The 24,628-nt window shown below is 43.1% G+C and overlaps 1 protein-coding gene and 1 long non-coding RNA gene across 2 annotated transcripts in view; one reads left to right on the top strand and one right to left on the bottom strand.

Moving 5' to 3' along the window:
* LOC148132379 (uncharacterized) overlaps window positions 1-24,628 on the bottom strand; it is a 531,004-nt gene that overhangs the window by 484,527 nt on the left and 21,849 nt on the right. The window lies entirely within an intron of this gene.
* Window positions 97-24,020, top strand: MIX23 (mitochondrial matrix import factor 23). Its single transcript, XM_026675453.2, has 5 exons — window positions 97-251; window positions 4,154-4,279; window positions 10,623-10,769; window positions 19,226-19,285; window positions 19,995-24,020. The coding sequence occupies exons 1-5, from the start codon at window positions 201-203 to the stop codon at window positions 20,043-20,045; spliced, it is 435 nt and encodes a 144-aa protein (XP_026531238.1). The 5' UTR covers window positions 97-200; the 3' UTR covers window positions 20,046-24,020.

Raw genomic sequence — 24,628 nt, 5'->3', positions numbered from 1 at the left:
CTGCAGCCAGGCGCTCTAGTCTAGGCCAAATCAGTGCCAGGGAGCAGCCGAAAGCCCGGCGGCCAGCACAATAGACGCCCGGCGACTTCCGGCCCGGCTCGGGATCCCGCGGAAGCAGGCTCTTGGCGGGGCGAAGGAGCAGGAGGGGGCGGGCCTGCCCCCGTCGCGCCTTCCAATTGGCTGCGTTGAGACCTTCCAACATGGCAGCGCCCGGCTCCGCTCTAAATTGCGAGGACTTCGCTGAGTTTCAGGTACGGAGAGGAGGAAAGCGAGGCTGGTGGAGCCCGGCGTGGAGGCGCCCGGGACGTTTCCCTCCCCGCGGTCGGCTGGCACGCGCAGATTCGCCTCCCGATGTGGAGTTGCTGCGCCTCCTCGCTCTCCGGAGTACCTTTGCTCGCGCCGTAGAGGGGGAGCGGAGCGGAGCGGGCGAGGACAGCAACGTGGAGCAGACTTCGAGAGATTCTCCACGCATGGAAGGCTCGTTTTGGGGGTGGGGGGGCTTGAAGGAGAGCCGGGTTCCTGGTTGCTGTAAAAGGTTTCCTTTGCCCAGCACACCCGACAGCCGTGCACGTGCGTGGAGGGATGCCTGCCTGGGTGTAGTGTGTTCGAGGTTTTAGAAACGCTCTTCCTTGCAGTTTTCTCTAAAACAGATCGGCATTACTGCATTGCACGACGGAAGGAAGGAGTGAGAGGGTGAATGTTTTGCCTCTCCGGAGGACCTTGGGGATCCCTTTTAGAAAGTTGAATGTCAATCAGAACCTTCCTTTGTCCCGCGAAAAGGAAAGGGTCAAATGGCAGATAATAGGAGGTGGGAGCTGAGAGACTATCGGGTACAATGAGCGGCAGAATAAAGCATGGAAAAATTCTGAATCGAAATAGAATAGACCAAAGAGGGGAAGAGTTAATTTACACATTTCTTTTTGTTATATTTCTGTAATAATTCTTATGGTAGCTTCAATATAATTTTAAAGTATTGCAAAGGCATAGAGAATGTAATCTTGCTCTTTTCATTCTGTTATTTTAACCATATTGAAAGGGAGAAAGGGTTTGAATAGCTTCCCCTGAATGAAAAGGTTGGGCTGGAGCAGGAATGGTGGTCTCTTGAGGTAGAATAACAACATTAGGAAAGTGAACTATCCTGGGAGCAGACAGCCTTTTTTTTAGTACGAAAAGAAGTCTCTGTAGCATTCCGATGCTGCTTCAACACAATACCACAGACATCAGTGCTGGAGACAAACATGTCATTGCTGGTGTTCCACTGCATTTTGTTGGTCGCTGCTGTTACCTAGAGTAGCCAGGAATATTAGGACAAGACCTGGAATGTTGGCCTCTTTAGATTAAAGTAGGCATGGGACTGCAACCATTGTCCTTAGAAGTAAATACGGGTAATACTTCTTTAGCTACCATGAATGGAACCAGCAACTCCATTATTAAAGGAAGTGAACACTAAGTAAAACTATGAATGTACTTACAATCTTATTTCAGCTTTACAGGTAGTAAACATGAGGATCAATTGCAAACTTTTTCAGCACTGTTGTAACTGTGAAGAGTCACTAAACATGGTCTATTTGTTGAGTGTAATGGGATAAAAGGGCTAGCCAGGACAAAAATGGGAATTATGACTGTTGAAACCAGAATAACTCAGTTCTGTTACTTTATTTTGTGGTCTAAAAGTTAATTGTGTGAAGCGTAGCAGAACAATAAAAGTTAAGCCACATTTGGGTTTACAGTTACTGTAATGGCAAAATACTGCATTAATTACAAATTCAGAATTGATCCCAGAACCAGTTGTGAATTGCTTTGAGACCCTCTAGCGCAGAAGTGTCAAACTCGCGTCATCAGGGCGACATCAAGTGACTTCCTGTTTGCTAAACAGGGCATGGACGTGGCAAGTGCGTAATACATCTGGCCCACGGGCTGCGAGTTTGACAGCCCTGCTCTGGCATTTGGTTGTTTTCACCAGTTGAACAGCCCATCAGAGTAATAGCACCTTAGTGCTATACTGGAAGTAACAAAGAATGTATCCCTTCAGGAGTACTATTTGTATAGGTGCATGGTAATTATTTTTCCTATTCCTGTTTTGCATTACCAAAATTGACTGGATACGGTATTATTTTTTGGAGAATTTCCCTTCTAGATTTTTATTTGTTTCTTGGATTTCAAGGCACCTGACTCAAAATGTCAGCTCACAATTTTTAAAAGTCTATATTTAAAAAAAAAAATGAATACAGACCCATGGACACAGCCACATAAAAAAGCAACCTCCGTGAACCCAGAAGAGATGACAATGATCTTATTTGTAGCTAGAGACTCACTTCTCTGTGAATGTGAATGCCTAGCTATTATACCAGTGCACCCCAAACTTGGGTTGGGTAAAGGTGGTTTTTCTTGGATAATGACATATAAGCACAATCACTAGAAGGACATTTAGATTGACTTAATGTTTAATCTAAGTTGGGTAAAAAGGACTTTCTGATAAGTGCTTTTGGTAATGAAGGAAAAAGTTTGGGAAGCATGGCATTATAGTGTCTCACAAAGATAAGCTGTGTGTCATCCTGATGATCCTGCTGCTTAGTGGGATCCTTCTCCAGACTCCTTGATCCTGTATCTCAATTGAAGTTGGAATCACTTTGAGGGTTGGGCAGTTTACATCTCCATCCCCATTGATAGTAGACGTCCAAAAGCTAATTAAAATCAATTTATTTCAGAGGGCTTTGAAGTGAATTGTGACGTGTTTACAATTTTAATTTAATTTTATGTTTAGTTTATTGTGGATGTTTTGTTGTGTTTTGAAATTGTTGTAAATCAGGGCAATGATTTATTGTAAATTCAATAAATGGGTAAAAGAGTGAGTTGTATGAGAATATGTCCATATTCAGCTAAGGTAACATGAGGGTGGGGAATTCACTCCTGCTTGATGAGAACTGAGTTAGGAAGACAGCAGCTTCAACAGAAGCTAGGTTACTATCATTGAATGTCTGTCTCAGGTTTGGTTGGATGGACAATATAAGTGATTGTTCATGGATTTTAACTATTTCCCTCCCTTTCTGAGAATATTAGAGCACACATGGAAAATGAGATGTCCTGAAATGGAGAGGTAGGGGGAGGAGGCATCGTAAATAGAATAAGAGAAGAAAAGGGCATCAACAAGCAGAGGATGTAACTGGATTGGGCATCATGTATACTCTGATGACATGCACCTCTGTTTCTCCATAATATATCCATGTTCAATCAGATTTATTTTTGAGAAAGCATGTCCACCCAACATCCTAAACCACAAATCAGGCAATTAATGTACTCTATTGTGTTAAGTAAATAGCCAATGTAGATAATTTATTGTTCAGTGCATTATACAAACTTATAAAACTGAATGAGTAAATCATGGCTAGCTTAACCCTGAGAAATGTACTTTGTAAATACAATAATAGAATTGTAGGATTGGAAGGGATCTTGGAAGTCTTCTACTGCAAGTCCCAACTCAGTGGAAGAATCCTCAGACCATCCCGGAAAAATGGCTGTCTTGTTTGAAAATCTCTGGTGATGGAGCACCCATTACTCCAGGAGGCAGTCCTTTAGTTGGAAGACTGCTATTGTGTTTCCACTTCTCTTTAAGAGAAATATACTCTATTTCTTTAACCATTCTTCACAGATTTAGCCACAAGCCCCTCACCATCTTTGTCACTCCTCTGTGTTTTTTTTCCAATTCCTCAGCATCTTTCTTGTATTACGGAAAAGGGGTGGAACAAGATGTATTCCAGTTTGTTGAATTCCAGGTCAGATATACATTTAAGATAATGAAGTTATTGTGCTATTCTTTTCATAGAAGGAATCAAATGACCTGTCCAGTAAAAGGCATCACAAAATTTTCAAATGTAGACAGTCATTTTTGTTGACTATGGCTTTTGATCTGGAGATTCCTGCCCTGAGCAAGGTTTAGACTAGAAGACTTCTAGACTTCCTTTCAATCTTATGATCTATTATAGTAATCTGGCACAACCAACATGAAAAATACTCTGCAAGTTTCTAGGAATTTTAAATATGTGATTCAAAAATATATTACCTGATCTGGTTACTAACATACTGTTTATTTCTTTTAATTTAAAATTTGCAACATTAAGTCTAAGTTTTTCCTCCCCTGCCCCCTCCCACCCAGGAATTGCTCAGGGTAACAAGACAAATTGATGACAGAATAGTCCATGAATTAAATACTACAGTTCCAACAGCTTCTTTCGCAGGAAAAGTTGATGCTAGGCAAACTTGTGAAGAACTTCATCATTCGGTAAATATATTTGTCCTTCCTCTTCATTTAGCTTTTTTCATTTAAAATCTGATTTTGTTTTCACCAGATGTTGTGATTATTGGCAATTTATAGTGCTATAGATCTGGGAGTGCCAACATTTAGGTGACCACTAGATGACAGCAAAGGTTGAGAATTTTCTGTAGTTCTTTGCTGCCATCTAGCTGTTTCTTGCAGTTCATATCTGCTGGCCTTTTTAATCATAAGCATATACCAGTATTGTTTCTTCATTGTTCTTGTCACCAATTTTCCTGCTTGTGTCATATACAATAAAAGATACTTATCTCAAATGGGAGACAGAGATTATTGTACTTCTTTCTCCTCCATAGTACCATATAACATAGAATCTGTGGCAATGCTGTTCCTTCCAAACTCCCTCTTGTTTGTGTATCTTTTTTAACTCTGCCAATTTAATTTGTATCCTGCTTTTAATTATTTAAGTACATTTATATACAAAAATATATAAAGATAACTATACTTCTGTTCTGTCTTATTTTAATCAAAACAGATCTTATAAAGTTAGTCATATTGTGTTGTATAGTTGTTGCTAATGTTAAGGGTATTTAACACTATGAGAATACACACACACACACACACACACACACACATTGATCCAGTGTGGCTTGATATTTTTTATTTCCAGGCTAGGACAAGAGAGAGTGACTGGTTCAAAGTCACTCAGTGGCTCTCATCCCTAGGGGAGATCTAAAACCTGAGTCTCCCCAATCATAATTTTGCATTTTAACTTCCCCATACTAGTTTTTATATAAATTGGCACATGCACTATTGGCAGATAGCAATTATTGGGGTGTTTTTTTCCAGCCTCAAGTAAATTATTACTTTTGTATAGATATGGAATGTGTCTCAAGAAAAATGGCTTTGGCAATTTTGTAGCTCCCACAGGTCTCAGCTCAGATTTTTAGATCAATTAATATTATAGCCAGAAAGGGTTTTAAAAACCACCAATTAATTATATTGATTTTGGTGCATGAGCCTCAGGTTTATCTGTACATGCAGTAGACCTAATCTATATTAGTTTTCCTTATTGCACAGGCCAAGAGGGTTTGTGCCCCAAATTAAACCATAAAATAAAACAGGTTGTTGTGTTTTCCAACAGAAAAGACTTAACCAAAATCCTTTTGCTCCTCATACGTCTACTTGGACGTATGAGGAGCAAAAGGACTTGTGATTCATTTTAAAAATTCCTGGGACGATTATTTCATTGTAAGAATACACAAAGCAAACAAAACAAATATTTATAGTGGACTTGGCACCAGGGAATAGTCCAACCACAATAAAAAGTAACAAGTAAAACCAACAACAGTGCTATGCATGCTACTTATACTCCTGAGTAGAAGTCAAGGTATAAATCTAATAATAAATAAAATATTCATGACATAAAAGAAATAAGCAAATAGGCATTGCGAGTTTATCCACCAACCTGCTGTTATTTGTTAATGTCCTGCCCTCAGAGAAATATGCTACTTTACAAAAGTAGCAATCCTACTGTAGTAAGTTAGCCAAAGAGACTGTCAACTCCTTATCTGTGAAAAATTAGTATGGATATGACAAGCTTTCTAATATCTTTGCACGTCAATTTGCAACAATCTCAGATAATTAGAGTTGCCCCAACATGCTATTCCTTTTACATCACTACTCGGGTCAGGCCAAAGGAAATACTCATCTGGTACCTGAAGCTGTTAGAGTTTGGTTGGGACAAAATGGACTGAAACTGAACTCAAACAAAATGGAGTTGATGTTTGTTTGGGAGATTCTTTGCCAGCTCCATTTATAACTCTGGATGGGGTGTTCCACTTCTTGAAGGAGCAATTATGCAATCGGGTTTCTCGCTATAACTAGATTAGGCAGGTAGAGGTGGTGACCAGAGAGGCCCATTCATGCACATATTGCCTCACAATGTCATATAAAAGGCTGCTTTGAAGAATACTGGAAGCTGAAGTTTGTGCAAAATGTGGAGCTCACAGTCATCACATCCACATAATGTCAGTGCTGTAAGTCCTGCATTTGGTTCTGAATGCAATTCAAAGTGACATCTAACATCCTAGATGGCTTGGCTCCTAAGTATCTTTGGGGCTTCCTCCTCCTCCAAGTGGAATCTGCATTGTGGTACATGTTCCCCAACAAAATCCATTAACAGTTCTCCATTACTAAGACATTACTCCATTACTAAGATGGCACAGACTCACAAACATTTTTTTTTTGTTGCAAACCCAATATTACGGAATAGCTCCTGAGATCAAATCAGCACATATCTTAATTGCCCTCCATAAGCAGGAAAAGTAGCTTTTCCAGCGAATATTTGAGGAGATGAGGAAGTTAATGTATTGTTTTCTTGTTATATTGTATTGTTTTATTGTTGTAGACTGTCCGTAGCCAATACAGATTACAGCTGAATATTATAAACATTGAAAACAATATATTTTAACATGTAATACAGATACAAGATTCTGATTTAGTTACAAAAGTGCTTTGAAAGTTATGGGGGTACAAACCTACCAACTTTCTGCAACCCTTTAAAACTGCCTTTCTTTTCCCTGGATTGGGCAACAGCCAAGAAGGTGACACCATCCTGCTAATCAGGACAATGGGCATCATGTTGACTTTCTTTTAAGAACAGTATGTTGATATAAGCTTCATTAAGAGATACCGGCACAGTACCAGAGTCAATTACATTCTAATATAAATTTAAACAAAATATCCATATTTCTATTATATCCTTTTTCTTCATATTATTGAGTCTTGATATGTCTCCAAATATGATCAAGTAATATCAGTGGTTCCCAAACTTTTTCGGTCCACCGCCCCCTTGGTGCTACAAACTCATCCTCAGTGCCCCCCATCCAGGGGTGGGACTCAAATTTCTGTGGGTGTGGCCTAATTTGGGGGTGTGGCTTGCTGGTCACATGACTAGGTGGGTGTGGCTTGCTGGTCATGTGACTGGAGGGGGCATGGGCGTGGCCAGGTGACTGGCAAACCAAATACAAGTGGTCCCCACTTAATGGCCAGTTGTTTAGCAAGTGTTCTAATTTATGAGTGGCCTCCCCAGAGCTACTTGACCTGTTTTTAGAGTTTTGACAGCTTTAGATCAGGGGTCTAAATCCCACCCCCTGCCTGTGTGTGAGAGAGAGAGGGAGAGAGAGAGGTTGGATCAGATCTTTCTCTCTCTCTCTCTCTCTCCCACCAATGCCAGAAAGCCACCGTCAGTCAAAATTCATATTAGCGATCTGCGGGATTTAAAATTATGAATTTGGTGGTTCCTGAAGTCCAAAAGTTTGGCGACCCCTGATCTAAAGGGGTGAGCCTGAGAGAGGGAAAGAGAGAGAGAAAAGAAAAAGAGAGAGAAAGAGAGGAAGAAAAGAAAGAGAGAAAAGGGAAAGAAAGAAAGAAAAAGGGATAGACAAAGAAGGGGGATGGAAGGAAGGGACAGAAAGAAAAAGAAATGAGGGAGGGAGGAGGAAGATAATGAGATATCTATTCTAGTCCAATCACCTGCTCCAGCAGGGTAAGAAGGGAGTGTGTGTGTGTGTGTGTGTGTTCTCCTTGTAATTTACCAGTACATTTTGGTTTTGCCTTCTTCAGAATTGGCACTATAATACTGTACATTGGGGAAAAGTAATTTTTAGGGTGGAGATCTGGTCCAATGGATCCTGTTTAAAGCCTCAACAAAATGTGAGAGCTTCCTGATAGTCTTGACCATGTTTCGTCCACAAAACCTTTAATAGAAGCCAAAGATGTTTCAATGTGGAAAAGGGCCTCAGTCTAAACTAGGCCTCATTCAATCTGATGCATTAGGTCTCGCTCTCTTTCTTTCTCTCTCTCTCTCTCCCTCTCTCTCCCTCCTTCTCTCCCTCCCTCCCAGACTGGCTTTGCTCTACTTTCCCGATGTGCCTGTGGGGCTTTGAACACGGATGGATGGATGGATGGAGAGAGAGAGAGGCAGGCAGGAAGGCAGGCAAGCAGACAGAACTTTTGGATGGACAGACAGACAGACAGACAGAATGCAACAGCAGCGGCACTTTGGGAAAGCGGTGGTGGCGGCTTTTCCCAATGTGCTGCCACATTGGAGGCGCCGGCTCTGGAGCGGTGCTAATCAATGGGTGAACCTGCAGGACCGGCCGGCTCCTTGAACGCCCCCCTGCCACCTCTTAGCGTCCCCAAGGGGGCCGGCAGAGGGGCGCTAAGAGGCGGCAGAGGGCGTTCGAGGTGCCGGCTGGCCCTGCAGGTTCACCCATTGACTAGCACTGCTCTGAAGCCGACTCCTCCAATGCGTAAGCGGTGGCACATTAAGTGCCCCGCAGCCACGTTCAATGCACCACCACCCTGCCGCCTCTTAGTGCCCTTCTGCTGGCCCCCTTGGGGATGCTAAGAGGCTGCAGGGGGGCCTTCGAGACTGTAGCACCGCTCCGGAGATGGCGTCTCCATGGGTGAACCTGCAGGGCTGGCTGGCGCCTTGAATGTCAACTTGCTGCCTCTTAGCGCCCCTCTGCCGGCCCCCTTCCCCCAACACCATCCTCCTCTGCACCACCACGGGCTTTTACCCCCTGGAGATCGAGCTAAGAGGTGGCAGGGGGGCCTGTCGAACGCGGCCATGGCGGCACATAACGGTCACCACTTCCACATTGGAGGCGCCAGCTGCGGAGCATTACTAATCAATGGGTGAACCTGCAGGGCCAGCCAGCACCTCGAACGCCCCCCTGCCATCTCTTAGAGTCCCCAAGGGGGCCAGCAGAGGGGCGCTAAGAGGTGGCGGGGGTGGTGTATCGAACGCAGCCGCGGCAGCACATAATGTGCCACCGCTTCCGCATTGGAGGCACCGGCTCCGGAGTGGTGCAACAGTCAATGAGTGAACCTGCAGGGCCGGCGCCTCGAATGCCCCCCTGCCACCTCTTAGCGCTCCCCTGCTGGCTCCCTTGCCTTTTAGCACCCCCCTAAGGCATCCCACCGCCCCCGAGGGGGTGGTACCACCCACTTTGGGAACCACTAAAGTATATGTTTAAGTTTTCAACCTAATTTTATTTTGTTAAGATGGAGCTGAAGTTCTTGAATTTTGTACATTTATATCTTAGGTATTTTATATGCTTTATTGTAAACCAACCATGTTGCTTTAATAATCAGTGACCACTGTTCTATCCAGCTTACTAAAGCTTTGCCATAAACATGTTGATGAAGTTTACTTTAGTGGAATGCAATACATGCTGCTTATACATGCCACTTTGCAACTCTTGGTTCTGGAAAAGGATCCATAGCCTATTGGGACAATGAGAACTTTATATTTTGTGTTTGCTTTCCTCAAAATGCCCTTTCATTTTCCAGCAGCATAAGAAATAAATTAGTTTGCACATATTTTGTTCAGTAATTTGACAGTGCTAAACCATTTTTATCTCAATATATTTTTGAAGCAAAATAGCTGTTTCCTCTTTGAAATTATTGTAATTTAGCCAGCAAAATGTCAATATTTTCACTTACAGAGGAATTCTCCGGTTACTAAGAAAGCCCTACTGAGATGTACTCAAAATATTGCAATTGTATGTTACATTCCATGGAAAATATTTTTGTTTTGTCCTGCATAATTGTCCTTCCAAAATCGATTTGTGAGATTTGATAAGCTTGCTATTAAGTTGTTATATAGCAGTATTCAGAAGCTTTTCATCTGGAATCTAAATGGAAGACATTTTGTTGTCATTATATTGACAAGATAACCATCAAATCTTCAATTCCTTTAAATTCACGAGTTGTATTTTATTTACTTGTATAAGAAGGTGACACTTTCATCATCTCCATTGGTAGATAAAAGGAGGGAAAATGATGACCAAGAGAATGGAGGTTTTCTCTTGATTTCAGATTGCCTGCCTATTTAAGGTAGCTAAACACAGCATTAGTTATTGTCAAGTAGATCTACATAAATACAAATAGTCATCTATTTCACAGGCCTTGAAATAGGCAAAAGTTTGAACAGAGAGCATTGCAATTGAGTGTGCATACAAATCAAGGAAAGGTTAAATGAAGCTCCTTTAGGACCCTTGCCACACCCCCTTTTCAAAGAAAGTGAATGTAAGTGGTATTTTTAGAGGACAAGGGTTTTTCCGCTAACCACTTATTTAATAGCTACAGTATCTGGGTATCTATGAACAAAAAGTGCTTAGAATAATAAGAAGCTCTTCTGCTTTGTCCATTACATGTGCATGGAAAGTGGTAATTTTATGAAAGCCTCCTCAAGTTCTGCTTTTATTTTACTTAACATTTAACTCATTATTGAACTGCTTTCTTATCTGGTTTTCTTTGTTTATATTTACTGTCTATTTAGTTGAAAGAAGCTCATGAAAGTAGGGAGAGAATAATCAAAAGCTGTATTGCCCAAACTTCTAATGTAGTAAAACTTCTTCAAGAAGAGAGGAAGAAATCTCCAGATGACATAACATTACTAAAGCAACTCAGGAAAGAGCAGACAAAAGTAAGTAGCAGAATTTGGTTGCTTTAAGTTCTATTATATAAAATATGATTGAAAATTGACTGTTCCAGTGGCACAGGAAAGTAAAATATGTAAAATTACAAAAATAGTTATCTGTGGTTTGACATTATAATCATCCTAATGCTGAAAAAGGACCAGTTCTCTCTAACAAATGTTTCTGTCATTAGATATTCTTCTATACCCATGTTTCACTGGAGAAAACAGATAGAAATAGAAATCATGAATTGACAGACTGGCTGTTGCAGATTGTATTATTAGATAAGGCAATGCCTTCTTCAGTTGAAGCTCAACACCTGGCATCTTCGTGGGCATATCTGCAATTTTCTCAGCCACAGTATGGACCAGCCATGTCATATTTCCGGATATTAGTTCAACTTCCCAGTTTCACCTTGAGCCCTGGGAGTTCATTCTAAGCAAGCCCGAGCCTGCTCAGCCAAAATCAGCTTGGTAATACAACAGGATTACTCAGAGAAAAAAATTGACCCTGTGTTCTAGTCCTATCTTAGGTACAAAGCCAATCACCCTCTCTCAACCATAGGAAACTAGCTATAGCAAACTATTTCCAAAAATGTTAGGTAAACTGCAGGGTCTGGTCCAAGTAGTTGCACGACTGTCTTGAAGGAATACAAACAAACAGAAAGACAAAAATGAGGAATCTACCATCAGTATCATTTTCTCATATACTAAACAAAATTTATATATGCACACACACATATACACACAGTTTTATATTGTATTACATGTACAAGTATTCATGTCTTGTTAACCACACATAATTAAGTCTTGTTTATGGAAACTTGTACAAACAGATGTTCTATTGATTAATATAAATTAATAATTAAATTATTATTAATGTTTGCTAGCTGAAGTCAAACAACTTGAAAGGAAAGCAAACGTGAAAATTTAATCTATAAACCATTTTATACATCTAAATTTCTAAGCAGTCCTTGGGACGCTTATTTAGATATAGAAAAACAGGTGAATGGTGCAGACTCTTCTGTAACAATAGTAAAGTTTGGAGATCCCATGCTCTATCAATTTTTTACATTTTTGTGATCTTAAAATGTACTGTATCCATTTCAACTGCTATCGAGTGGCTTCCCAAACATTTGGCATATTATCTATTGTTAAACAATCTGAGTATTGACAAAAGAAAAAAGGTTTCCTGAAACAGAACAAATTGTGAAATCATTTTTTGTCCAGAAGAGAGCAGTACAGGGCAAGGCGACTAACATACTTTGAGCACTGCAACTTCAACAGTGAGCTGGAGCCCTCAGTTTCTTCCTAAAGGGTTGCAAAGGGGTCAACTGGATAGAAAATAAGGCTCTACTAACTATTTTCCATATGAATGTAATTTCAGGCATCAGAATCTGCAAAATTTTTATAAGGCAAATGTGAAATGATTTAATATACATTTCTACATTTCTGTTGATGTAATAAGACTGACATTCTTGTCTTGACTCACTCATATTAAAATTAACTGCAATTATTACCAAAAAAAACCCTGTTTTTTTTAAACAGCTAATTAGGATGACACATTTATAATGTGTCATTATAAAGACACATATGTTGAATAAAGAATTTGTCATTGTGGGGATTTACACCATCTATATGACAACATCATCACCAGGTGATCTAATTATTTGTGTTATTGTATCATTATGCCACTGAAAAAATGATATAATTTGCATCATTTGATGACATCATTATGCAAATATTGCAAATCACAGCAAAATTAAGTCTGCTGCACATAAAATGTTGCATTAAAGTTAAAATAACCCATTCAAAAGTATATTCTCTGCTTTCTCCTGAGAGCCGTTCGGATCATCCAGAGAGTGGGGGAGGTGCTTCAGTCTGCATCGTTGTAGGCTGAGCTTAATTACTGAGGATTGCTCCGCCCTTCATCACGTGGCTGCCTTGCGATCCCCAGTTTACGCTCAGCCTTCGTGAGATTAGGCTGTGTATCTCCCACTCTTTGGCCGATTCAAGCATACTCCTTTTTATTTCAGGTTTGCCTTTTATTCCTGGTTCTCCCTTAGCCTCTGCGCAATTGGGGTGGCTGTAACAGGGGAGCGCGTTTCTTCGCCCCCAGGGGGGATAGAGAGCGGGCGGCTTTCGCGCTCCGGCACCAATCCTCCCCCCCCCCCTTTCAATTTGGCTCCTTGCCTGCCGCCTGTTTCGCGCCGCTCTTATAGCGGCTCTACTCGATCGCGCTGATAAGCGCAGCTGGTGTTCCCCCTCACCAAAACGCCGATCGCCCCAGCAAGGGGCGAAAATTACTTGGCTGCCTCGCTCGGCTCCTAGGTGTGCCGGAGAGGCTTATGTAGTGCTCTGAGCGGCCTGGGATTAAAGACTAGGTGGCAGCTGCCATTTTGGGCGCCGCCGCGCGTCGGGCATCATTCTAATAGGCCTCGCTGGGCTGCGAAGGGGCTAGCTCCTGTTGTAGGCCTGCCAGCCTATGAGAGCTACTGCAGATTCAATATAATTGGCTATCTTGTTGGCTTTCCGCAGCATGCTCAGGGCAGAAAATCGCAGCCTATCCCTCCCGGTTTGTGCCTGGGAGCTCCAGCTGCCAGAGGCCTCACTCCAGCCTCAGGCGTTTATTTGGCCAATTGGAGATTTTTAACATTATATCTGAGGTCACTCGCTCCTGGGAGCACTGAACAGATCCCTGTTCATTTCTTGTATATGAAAAATAAATAATAATAATAATAATAATAATAATAATAATAATAATAATAATAAATAATAATAATAATAATAATAATAATAATAATAGTAATAATAGTAATAATAGTAATAATAATAATAATAAAATATTATATAGACATATACATATATATCTATTGGTACATGGCAATAACGCATTACCAACACTGATTGGATTACATATACAGTGCTTATACGCATGTATATATATTTATATTAATAATTATAACAATAATAATATTGTAGAACTTACATATCTAAATTCCAAAAGGGGGCGCGGGCCAGCTGAAAGGACACTCGGCCTTTGTTGTAGGCCGAACCCTTGGCGAGCCAACCGCCTTAAATTGGAGCTATAGTCCTTTCTTCTATAATGGCAGATGACAATTCCACTAGAGGCCCTTCGTTGAAGGCCAGATCTAAGTCCTACCACCTGCGCAGACAGGCTAAGGAAGCCTCTAAGGAAACTTCCAAGGCTTCTCAGAGAGACGCCCTAAGGCGCCATAGGGCACTGGAGAAAGAATTTGACAGGTGATCTAGAGAGGCACAACCAGTGCCCCCAGCCCTCCCACCCTCCCTTCCTTCTACCTCCAGACACCCCCCCCCTCCAGATTCCTCTTCCCTCTCCAGGCGCAGCTTACAGGGACACCAGGTGCCCGAACCAACGACCAGACGAACGCTCGAAGCCACTTTCACGCCCACGGCCGCTGGCCTGCGCCAGGAGGAGGCCGCCTCTGTCGAGATTCCTGCGCACATGCAGGCATGGATGGAACAGGCTACCCGCCAGGGGATAGCAGAGGGCCTTTAACAGATGTCCAGGTCCGGTCCCCCCTCGATGGCGCCCGAACACGACTCGCCATCAGTCAGGTCCTTGCCTAGATTGGACCCTACTCATGGTCAGGTACCTTTATAGGGGGACAGCCCCCTCCCAGAAGGGGAAATGGAGAAGGCTATAGAGGACCTGGATCGGTTCGGGGAGGAGGAAGATCTTGAATGGGGGTCCATACACCAAGGGGAACCCCTATCGGAGATAGACCCGATGGAAGGGGACATGTCCGAGGACGAGAGCCTCACTCCCGATCAACCCACTTTGTGGGTTTGTTCAAGCCACACATGTTTAAATCCCTGATATTTAAGGCCAAGAGCATTTCTGGCCTATCTGTTCAGTCCTCCTCGCTCTCCCCCCTCCGGCAGAGGGACAAGAGGACGCCGTTTTTAGGCAACCCGTGGTGGAGGCGGAAGTTATTCCGGCCCCACCCATATTTCACGACCTAGTTTCAGACCAGTTGGACTCTATAAGAGCTCCCCCTGCCCCATCCAGCCAGGACAAGAGGTTCTTAACCTCGATTCGAGCTTCTGCAACTTGCTTAACACCCCCGAGGTAGACGAACCCATCGTTGGCTTAGTATCCTCGTCCTCCCCCAGTGACCCCTTGGAGGCTCTAAAACCCGAGGACAAGAGGTCCGAACTGCCGTTGAGTAGGGCTCATCAGGCTGACACCTGGGCTATCAGATCGGCCACGGCCGCTTCCTTTTTCACCAGGCCCTCGATCCGGTGGCTCTGCCAACTGAAACAGCATGTTCCCCCCTCTAACACTAGGGCACATCAGGACATCGCAAAGTTAACGGCCGCAGCAGAATTCTCGGCCGACGCCACCTACCATGCGGTTAAGTTCCCCGCCCGAGCAATAACCTCTCACGTTACAGCTCGCCGCCTGCTCTGGCTCAAGCACGGGCAGGCGGACATAAAAAACAAGGTTAAGCTGGCCACTGCCCCAATTAAGGGGGACAGACTATTTGGCACCGCCCTTGAGCCATTGCTATCCAAAACCCGAAGCAAGAAAAATTCTTCCCCCCCTTTTTTTTCGGAGGTCAGAGTCAAGAACCCCTCAAGCCTTTTGGAGAGGTTCCTCCCGACCCTCCTACCAGTCCCCTTTCCAGCCCAGGTATCTGAGACCCCCCTCCTTCCGGCCACTCCAGCCCCAGGATCAAGCCGATCCAGATGACAGGAACAGGAGGGGCGGCAGCTACAGACGGCCCTTCAGGGGTCCCGGAGGGAAGCCTTCCGGGGCACCAGATAGACCCTGTTCCTCCCTTCCCATCGGCGGACGCCTCAGGCATTTCGCTGACCAATGGGACCCCTCCACTTCTGATACCTGGGTCCGTGACACCATCAGACTTGGTCTCGCGCTTGAATTCCAGCGCGCCCCCCCTGACTTCTTTATGGCATCCCCCCCTTCGAGGGATCCCACCAAACGCAACTTAATGGATTCAGCCATTCAGCATCTCCTCAATGTACAGGCCATTCAACCCGTCCCAACATCCCAGCGGGGGAAGTGGTTTTACTCCCACCTCTTCGTGATCCCCAAATCCTCAGGGGGATGGAGGGCTATTCTAGACCTGAAACGCCTGAACCGTTACCTGATCTACCGCAGGTTCAGGATGCACCCTTCAGTCCATTCTACGGGGCATCAGGCAGGGGGACCGGCTAGCCTCTATAGATCTTTCAGAGGCGTATCTTCACATCCCAAACCGGCCCTCCCATTCCAAATTCCTCAGATTCTGCTACAACCACCGCCACTTACAATATGTGGCTCTCCCCTTGAGTTGGCCTCTGCCCCGAGGACCTTCACTAGGGTCCTCGCGGCTCTGGCGGTCCACCTCAGGAACCTCCCGTTTCGTCTCCATTGTTACCTGGATGACATTCTCATCCTGTTCCACTCCAGACTCCAAGCAGAGAAGGATGTCAGAGCTACCCTCTCTGCCCTCCAAGACCATGGGTTCCTGGTAAACTGGCAAAAGAGCCGACTGTTACCATCTACACGGATCACCCACTTGGGGTCCGTCATTGACTCAGTTCGAGGAAAGGTTTCCCTTCCTCGGAAACATTCCTTAACATTCAGGAAACTGACAAACACATCAGACGTTCAAGGAGGGTGACACTTTTGGAATTGTCTAAGCTACTAGGTAAAATGGTCTCATGTATTTCCTTTGTTCCCTGGGCCCGGTTACACACTAGGTCCCTACAGTGGTTCCTGCTCCCGTTCCAACGGTCCGGCAAGAGCAATTCAAAGGCCACGGTCAAGGTGCCTCCAAAGGTCCTCAAGTCTCTCCTCTGGTGGACCAGTCCCGCCATCTACAAGGGACATGGCTTCAAGGAGCCCCAGCGCCTCACCCTCACCACAGACGCCAGCCTGTCCGGAGGGGGCGCTCACATCCACTCACTCTCGCAACAGGGCAGATGGTCTCAGGTAGAACGGGCATGCAGTATAAACTGGTTGGAACTCCACGCCATCCACCTGGCCCTGCGCAACTTCCTCCCTCAGGTACGCGGGCGGCATGTCCTCATACTCACGGCCATCATCACCGCCAAGGCCCATGTCAACTGACAAGGGGGCACCCAGTCCATCCGTTTGATGAGAGAGGCCGAGCGCCTCTTCCGTTGGGCGGAGCGCAATCTCCTCTCTCTCAAAGTCGAGCACATCTCAGGGGTCTTAAACACCCTAGCTGACTGGTCGAGCAGGACCATGGTGGACCAGGCCAAATGGCGCCTCCACCCATCACTGGTCAGGGAAGCGACCAAGCTTTTTGGTCTCCCGTCAGTGGACCTCTTCGCATCCCCCCTCAACACACAACTCCCCAGGTTCTTTCTCGAGGTACCCCTCCCAGGGGCTGAGAACTACAACGCCCTCCATTGCCCCTGGCCCTCAGGGTTTCTATATGCATTCCCTCCCTTAGCCCTGGTCCCCAGAGCTATCCAGAAGCTCATCTCCGAGATAGCAGAACAGATTCTGGTGGCACCCTACTGGCCCAGGTGCCCATGGTTCACGGACCTCCGCAACCTATCGGTGGCCCCTCCCTAGAAAATCCCTCCGATCAGGATATCCCTTCTCAGGGTCTCTTCCAGCACCGGATCCTCAGTGGCTCCAGTTAGCCGTTTGGAGGTTGAGCGGGAGCGCTTAAGAAAGGAGCAGTTCTCTGACCAGGTTATCGATACTATTCTAGCTGCCAGGCGGCCCTCCACAACCTGGATATACAATGCCACTTGGAATAGTTTCTGCAAGTGGTGCTCAGTTTCCAGGTCAAACCGCTTTCACCCTCCATCACTCAAATGTTGGAATTCCTCCAAGAGGGTCTGAGGAAAGGTCCTTCTCCGAACACCCTGAGGCGTCAGGTCGCAGCCCTTTCAACCGTCATTGTCTTGACAATCTGGGGTCCCTTTCCCTCCACCCTCGCATTAGGGCATTCCTCAGGGGAGCCACTAACTCGTGTCCCCCAATGGTTCACAGATACCCTACCTGGGACCTCAATAAGGTCCTGGTGGCCCTTACTAAACACCCCTTGAGCCTCTCAGGGAATCCACTCTCCAGTTCCTAATATTCAAAGTAGTGTTCCGGGTGGCCATTACCTCGGCTCGCCGAAAATCAGTGATAGCGCCTTGTCGGGGAGGAAGGACCTTTGCATCTTCCATGCCGACCGGGTAGTTCTCCGGCTGGATCCTACCTTCTTGCCCAAGGTCAACTCAGCCTTCCACAGGGCACAGGAACTCACACTTCCGAACTTCTGCCCCAATCCCTCGCAGGAAAGGGAGAAGCTCTGGCACAACCTGGACGTAAGACGGGCCCTTCGCATTTACATTAATGTACCCAACCCTTCAGGAGATCCGAATCCCTATTCCTCTCCTTTCAGCCCAAATCATTAGGCCACAAAGTGTTCCCGTCAACCATCGGCCGCTGGATTAGAGCTACTATTTCCAAAGCGTACTTGTCCCAGGCCCTGCCGGTTCCCAGCGGAATAACGGCACACTCCACTAGAAGTGCTGCTACCTCTGCAGCTTGGGCCTCCCAGGCTCCAATTGCTGAGATTTGTCGGGCGGCCACTTGGGCCTCCCCATCTCCCTTCGTCAGACATTATAAGATCGACATATTTGCTTCGGCGGAGGCTTCGTTTGGTAGACCGGTTCTACAGCGAGTCCTCAAGGAGCCGCAGAGATTGCAGGACCAGACGGACTCCCTCCCGTAGGACAGCCAAGCTTTGGTATGTCCCACTCTCTGGATGATCCGAACGGCTCTCAGGAGAATGGGCATTGGTTCTTACCTGACACGCCATTTCTCTGGAGCCGTGAGGATCATCCAGCCCCACCCTGATTAGTTTCTCCGTCTGGTGGGGTCTTGTTTCGGCCAATGAATCCCTTAGCTTAGTAAGATGAGAGCAAGGTATTCTCTTCACTCTCGACTTCGCGTAAACTGGGGATCGCAAGGCAGCCACGTGATGAAGGGCGGAGCGATCCTCAGTAATTAAGCTCAGCCTACAACGACGCAGACTGAAGCACCTCCCCCACTCTCTGGATGATCCTCACGGCTCCAGAGAAATGGCGTGTCAGGTAAGAACCAACGCCCATTTGCAATTTTTCAGCTGGGCTGAAAAGAAAAAAGATTTTCTAATTTCTCACCAATATGAATTTTAGCTTTGTTCTCTTCTAAATGTCTATAAAATGCTTACTACTTCTAATATTTAATTCCTCAATATTTTACAATGAAATTCCAGTTTTTCATAGGAAGACTTATTTACTGAATGGTGGGAAAACTTGATTAAATGTTTTATTTTAATCTGTTTTAAGTATATTTTTAATATTTTTATCCAAATCTATTTTTATACAGTTTGTCTGCTTATGGTCAATCCCAACTGTTATGCTAAGTCTTTAAAGCCTTTCTTCTTTTCTTTCTCTTGTAGTTGAAATTAATGCAGTCAGAGTTAAATGTTGAAGAAGTGGTAAATGACAGAAGCTGGAAGGTAAGGAACAGTCCTAATTTGTGAATTTTTGTCATACCATATTAAGGCTCTGATTGAAGAGGGATGAAAGCTAGGAAAAGAACTATAGTTCAACTTAAATCCAAATATGAAAATCAAGTAGAAATAGCTTACATCAAAAAAAAAAATGCATACAAGTAGTCTTCAATTGTAATGGAGCCCAGAACTTCCATCATAAGTCATAACTCGAGACATCCATGTGACCAGTCTGATTTTATAACCCTTTTTGCAGCAGTCACTAAGTGAACACTGCAATTGTTAAACAAACACCACATTCATTAAGCAAGTCAATGCATTCCTATGGGCATTCCTTGCCAGGAACCAGCTGAAAAGGTTGATTTCTGACAAAAATAGTGTTGCAAATCCTGTCACATGAGCACAGAACTGCAACTGGCCATAAAGATCATGTGATTCCTGTCATGTGACTACAAGGATGCTGCCATCAGAACTTTGGAACAGTTCTGTCATAAAAACCTTTGCCCGCCACGTGTGGAAATATTTCAACCAGTTATTTAACCCCTTTTATTCTGAAAGTTTACAAACCTGGACAACTAGATATCACTAGTTTTGTTTTTCTGAGCACATACATTTGGCTCTGATTACTGCTTTGAAGCACAGAAGCTAATTAAGTTTTTAGATATTTGGATCCATTCACATTTGTATCAATCAATTTTCTGTTTTGCTGTTTTAGATATTTAATGAACGCTGCAGAACTCATTATAAGCCCCCAAAGACCCAATAATGCAAATGCGGGGGGAGATTCCCCTGAAAGTGGTCTTCAGTCATGCAAATAAACTGGAAAAGAAACATGGAACAAAATGCATGGGACCTCTTGAAAAATGATACCCACGGGATCTATGCTAATAAAGATCAACCAACTGTTAATTTGTACAAGATATTAGAAGAAAAAACATTAAAAATATTCAGATGGAATGTGATGTCACATACTTGGCCTCTTTTGATACAGCAGCAAATATACTTTACTTTTATCTACTCTCATATATCTGAAGATTTTTACATATAAAACAATGTTGTACTCTGCTAATTATGTAGGTTCTTTTCAGACTGTGAGAAATATTGATGGTAAACAAAACTTTATTCTAATTACCAACATTGTATAATCCTAATGTAATCACATCACATTGTGATGGCGTGTTTCAGAGATGAGAAAGACTTATACCGCGGAGGTCCCCAACCTCTGGGCCGCATTGAGCAAAGCCCCATCTGCACATGTGCGGGATCCAGGCAGCATGCAAAACCACGCCTCCCCAGTCCTCAGAAAAACTGCCCTCCACGGAACCAATCCCTAGCGCCCTTAGAAATTTTTGTTGATTTAAGTAAAGCATACACAAAGAATTAGTAAGGTTGAATTTTGGAATATTTTGTATGAATATGGATTTCAGGTTTGGTTTCTGAATGTGATAATAGTACTGTATGATCGAAGTAAAGTACTGTGAGAATAAATACAATACTTAGTAAAGAGTTCCATATTGATATATATGATACGATATCATCTTAGTTGTTTAATGTAGTTATGCATAACACTTAAGGGATGCTTGTAGAGACAGTATGGTTTTGGATTATGTGCCATCAAATTGACTATGACTCTCATCATTATGGAAATCTTTCAGAACTTCCAATGGTGCACCCATCACCATTGTAACTGAGTCCATCCAACTGGCTGCTTGTCATCCTTTCCAGTTCCAAGGACAGTTGTTTTATCTGTTTGATATTAGTTTGGTATTTTTTATATTTAATTTTGTGTCTCCATCTGGTTATGACCAGGGGTGGGATTCAAATTTTTTAACAACCAGTTCTGTGGCCGTGGCTTAGTTGGTGGCCATGGCTTGGTGGTCATGTTATTGGCTGGGCGTGGCCAACTCAATATCACTCACATCGAGGCATGCATCTCCTTGCCTGACCTCTCATGACTGTGGGGATGCTGTAACAGTCGTAAGTGTGAAAAATGGTCATAAGTCACTTTTTTCAGTGCCATTGTAACTTTGAATGGTCACTCCACACAAGTATAGAACCAGCAAAGGAAGGGAAAAAAACTCCAGAGAAGTTCCTGAGACAGGAAGTCTAGTCCTGCCAAGAACGTAATAAGGGTTAACGGAGAGGCATTTTCTGTAAGCAACACCAGAATGTTTCCTTCCTGCCTCCCTTACAGGATTAGGCCAGTAATTTCTTCTAACAACTGGTTCTCCGAACTGCTTAGAATGTTAACAACTGGTTCTAGCGAATAGGTGCGAACTGGTAGAATCCCACCCCTGGTTATGCCCATGTATAAAAGCATCCTTTTGGTTGTTTGAAGACCATGTTAGCTATGAAGAAATGATTGGAGCCCTAGTGGTGCAGTCGTTAAAAGTGCAGTATTGCAGGAAAACTCTACCTACAGTCAGGAGTTCATTCAACTTTTCATCCTTTCGAGGTTGATAAATTGAGGACCCAGAATATTGGGGGCAATATGCAATAATGCTTCTACATTGTAAATAGCCCAGAGAATGCTATAAAGCGCTGTGATGTGGAATATTAATCTCAATGCTATTGCTGTTGGTTACAGAAATAGATAGACTAATCTGCTTCATTTTGGTTTTCTAAACCAGCTATTTTTCATCTTTCATGTTTCCACATCTTGGTTGAATGGCTTTTTAGCAGGTGCAGAATACTGCTTAAGGGGTTGTCTATTAGGACACAGATCTCTCTCACAGTCACTGATTATTGAGTCATGTACCACCTATTTTATACCTGTACATTTGGGTTTTCTTGCCTAAATGTATGATCTTAATTTTTTTCAGCACTTAAATTGCATTTTGTTGGATAGTCTTTGTTGAAGTCTGTCAAGATTCTTCTGTACATTGAGACTGTTTTCTAAAGTGTTCATTATTTCCCCCACCCTGGTGTTTCCAAATATGATGAGTTCCCCTTCTGTCCCCTTAAGAAAATCATTTATGAAGATGTTAAATAGCTTAAGACAGAACTTGGAGCCACTCCACTGCATGTTTCCCTCCATGTAGTTGTAGATATATTGAGGATTACCTGCTGGGTGCAGTTGGTCAACCAGTTGTGAATCCATCTAGTGATGCTGTCTATGCCACACTTTTCTATCTTACTAAGAAGTAGGCTGTCATCTACTTTGTCAAATGCCTTACTGAAATCTAAGTAAACTATGTCCACAGCACTTCTCTAATTTAGTCACTTTGTCAAAGAAGCCAATAAAGTTTGTCTGGCATGATCTGTTTTTGACAACCTCTGCTGGCTTCTAATAATTGCCTTGTTCATTTCTAGGTGCTCACAAATGGACTGTTTGATTATCTTTTCCAGAGTCTTTCCAGATATTAATGTCAGGCTGATTGATCTGTAGTTTCCTGGATCCACTTTTCCCCCCTTTTTGAAGATGGGAACCACATCAGCTCTTTTCGAGTCTTCTAGTATTTCCTCAATGCTCCAGAGTTTTTGAAAGATATATTTGGGTTTCTGAGATCACATCGGCCAACTCCTTCAGGAATCTAGGATTATGCTATTAGTACATTGCACTATTAGTATTACACCATTAGTACTCTAAAGCAAGATTATAAGTATTTTAGTATTTTACGGGGAATTGATTGTATAAACAGAATCAATTGTAAAACAAATTATGAAGGAAGATTATAGGGATCAAGAGGAAGACTGAAAAAAATTACAACTGAAAGAGTTGATGAATTGCAAAAACAAAAGTATCAAATGATAAATTAATACGGTGGGAGCTAGGATGATTTACAAAGATCAAAAAGTATGGAGAAATAGTGAATGGTGTTGGTATATGTTCGTTTCAGTTAAACTTCCTTCTCTTTTTCCCATATCATGTATTTAGTTTTTTATACCTTTTTCCTGAGCTCTACATAACATTTATCCTGAAAATAAATAGCCAGAGGAATGAATATGTATGACTTGAGAAACGTTGAAGATTTTACATAAAAGTGAAAATTGCTTCTAGTGTTTTTGCACGGAAACACTATTTTGATAGGCATATTTAGAGTTTCAACATTGACCAAACTTTAATAACATAGATGTCTTGATGGAGCTCTTTCTACATTATTAAGTTTCAAAACATTTGTACAGTATTTATTGCCCCTCAGCTGGTGATAGAAATTGCTGCCCTTAAGCAGGGTTGGTGGGGCCTCATTAGTATGTTGATGGAGACTACTGGGGCTAGGGGCCAAACTGGGAAACTGAAAAACCTCCTGAGCAAAGACTGGCAAACAATCTCCATGCTGTTGTCTATAAAACCACATGGTGGTGTCAATAATGTCAATGCGAATTTTGCTCAGCAATAAAGAGATTTTAACCTTTTATTAGAATGGTGCAATATATGAATATCCAAAGATCACAAGATATGAATGAAGAAAATTATTTCAGTATTAAGGGAAGCTCAGGCTACCAAGTTTGGAGACGTTTCAAACAAAGCCACTGATAAGAGGTGAAAAGAATTATCGGGACTGAATGCCTCCATGGATAATTAAATAAAGGTTGCCTACATACTTCTATTGATTACATTTGTAGGAAATTCCTCAGATTCTGAGTTAGGTTTATCTGATTTAACAAAGTTGTATATTCTGCTAGCAACTTGCTAGTAGGAAGTTTCTTGCAGCATTTACTCAAAATACCATCTCTCTCATAACATTTGTTGCCCTATTACATTTTGTATCTTTCAGACATAAATTCTTCTCTAAAACAAGCATGTTAATCTGTCTCTTTCAATGTTTCCTTAAAGAATGTAGGATTTTGCTCTTCTGGTCATTCTACGGTATGTTTCCTTATCCTTTAATGAGTTGGCCTACTTGCTGGTTATTGGTGATTTCTTTTTTCTTCTTATCTGAGGGTCTGATAAGCTATCCCTTGATTTCTTTTTCTGAGTTAATCTATACATGTCCTCTTTTTTAAGTCAACCCCATTGTCAGTATTGCATGACTGAGTCAGTCACCATGTTAGGGCTGCAGAGAAGCCCTAAAAGACCTTGGAGTGTCCCTTATTCAAAGCCCTTGTGTAACATTTTGAGAGCATTATCAACAAAAATATAAACAACTAAGACAGCATCTTCAATAATAAATACGTTGCATGTCTGTTGAGAACAAATTTATTTTTCTGAGTGAGCACATGTACAAACTCGGGTGGTGTGTATAAATGTTTATAAAATGAAGTGTGAAGTTCAAGAATCAGGAGCGCATGCTGCTTATTGCTCCAGATTGACATGTATGCCCCCCCACACACACACACCTGGCCTCTATTTTGCTGTCAGAGGCCTTCGGAAAGGCTTCTGCAGCCAAGAAACAAGCTCTGGATTGA

Source organism: Notechis scutatus, chromosome 2 (genome assembly GCF_049901735.1).
Source record: "Notechis scutatus isolate UNSWTSFEM ecotype Mainland chromosome 2, rNotScu1.2, whole genome shotgun sequence".
In the NCBI taxonomy this organism is placed as follows: domain Eukaryota; kingdom Metazoa; phylum Chordata; class Lepidosauria; order Squamata; family Elapidae; genus Notechis; species Notechis scutatus.
The sequence above is the reverse complement of the archived record's forward strand: the minus strand, read 5'-3'. Positions and strand labels throughout refer to the sequence as shown.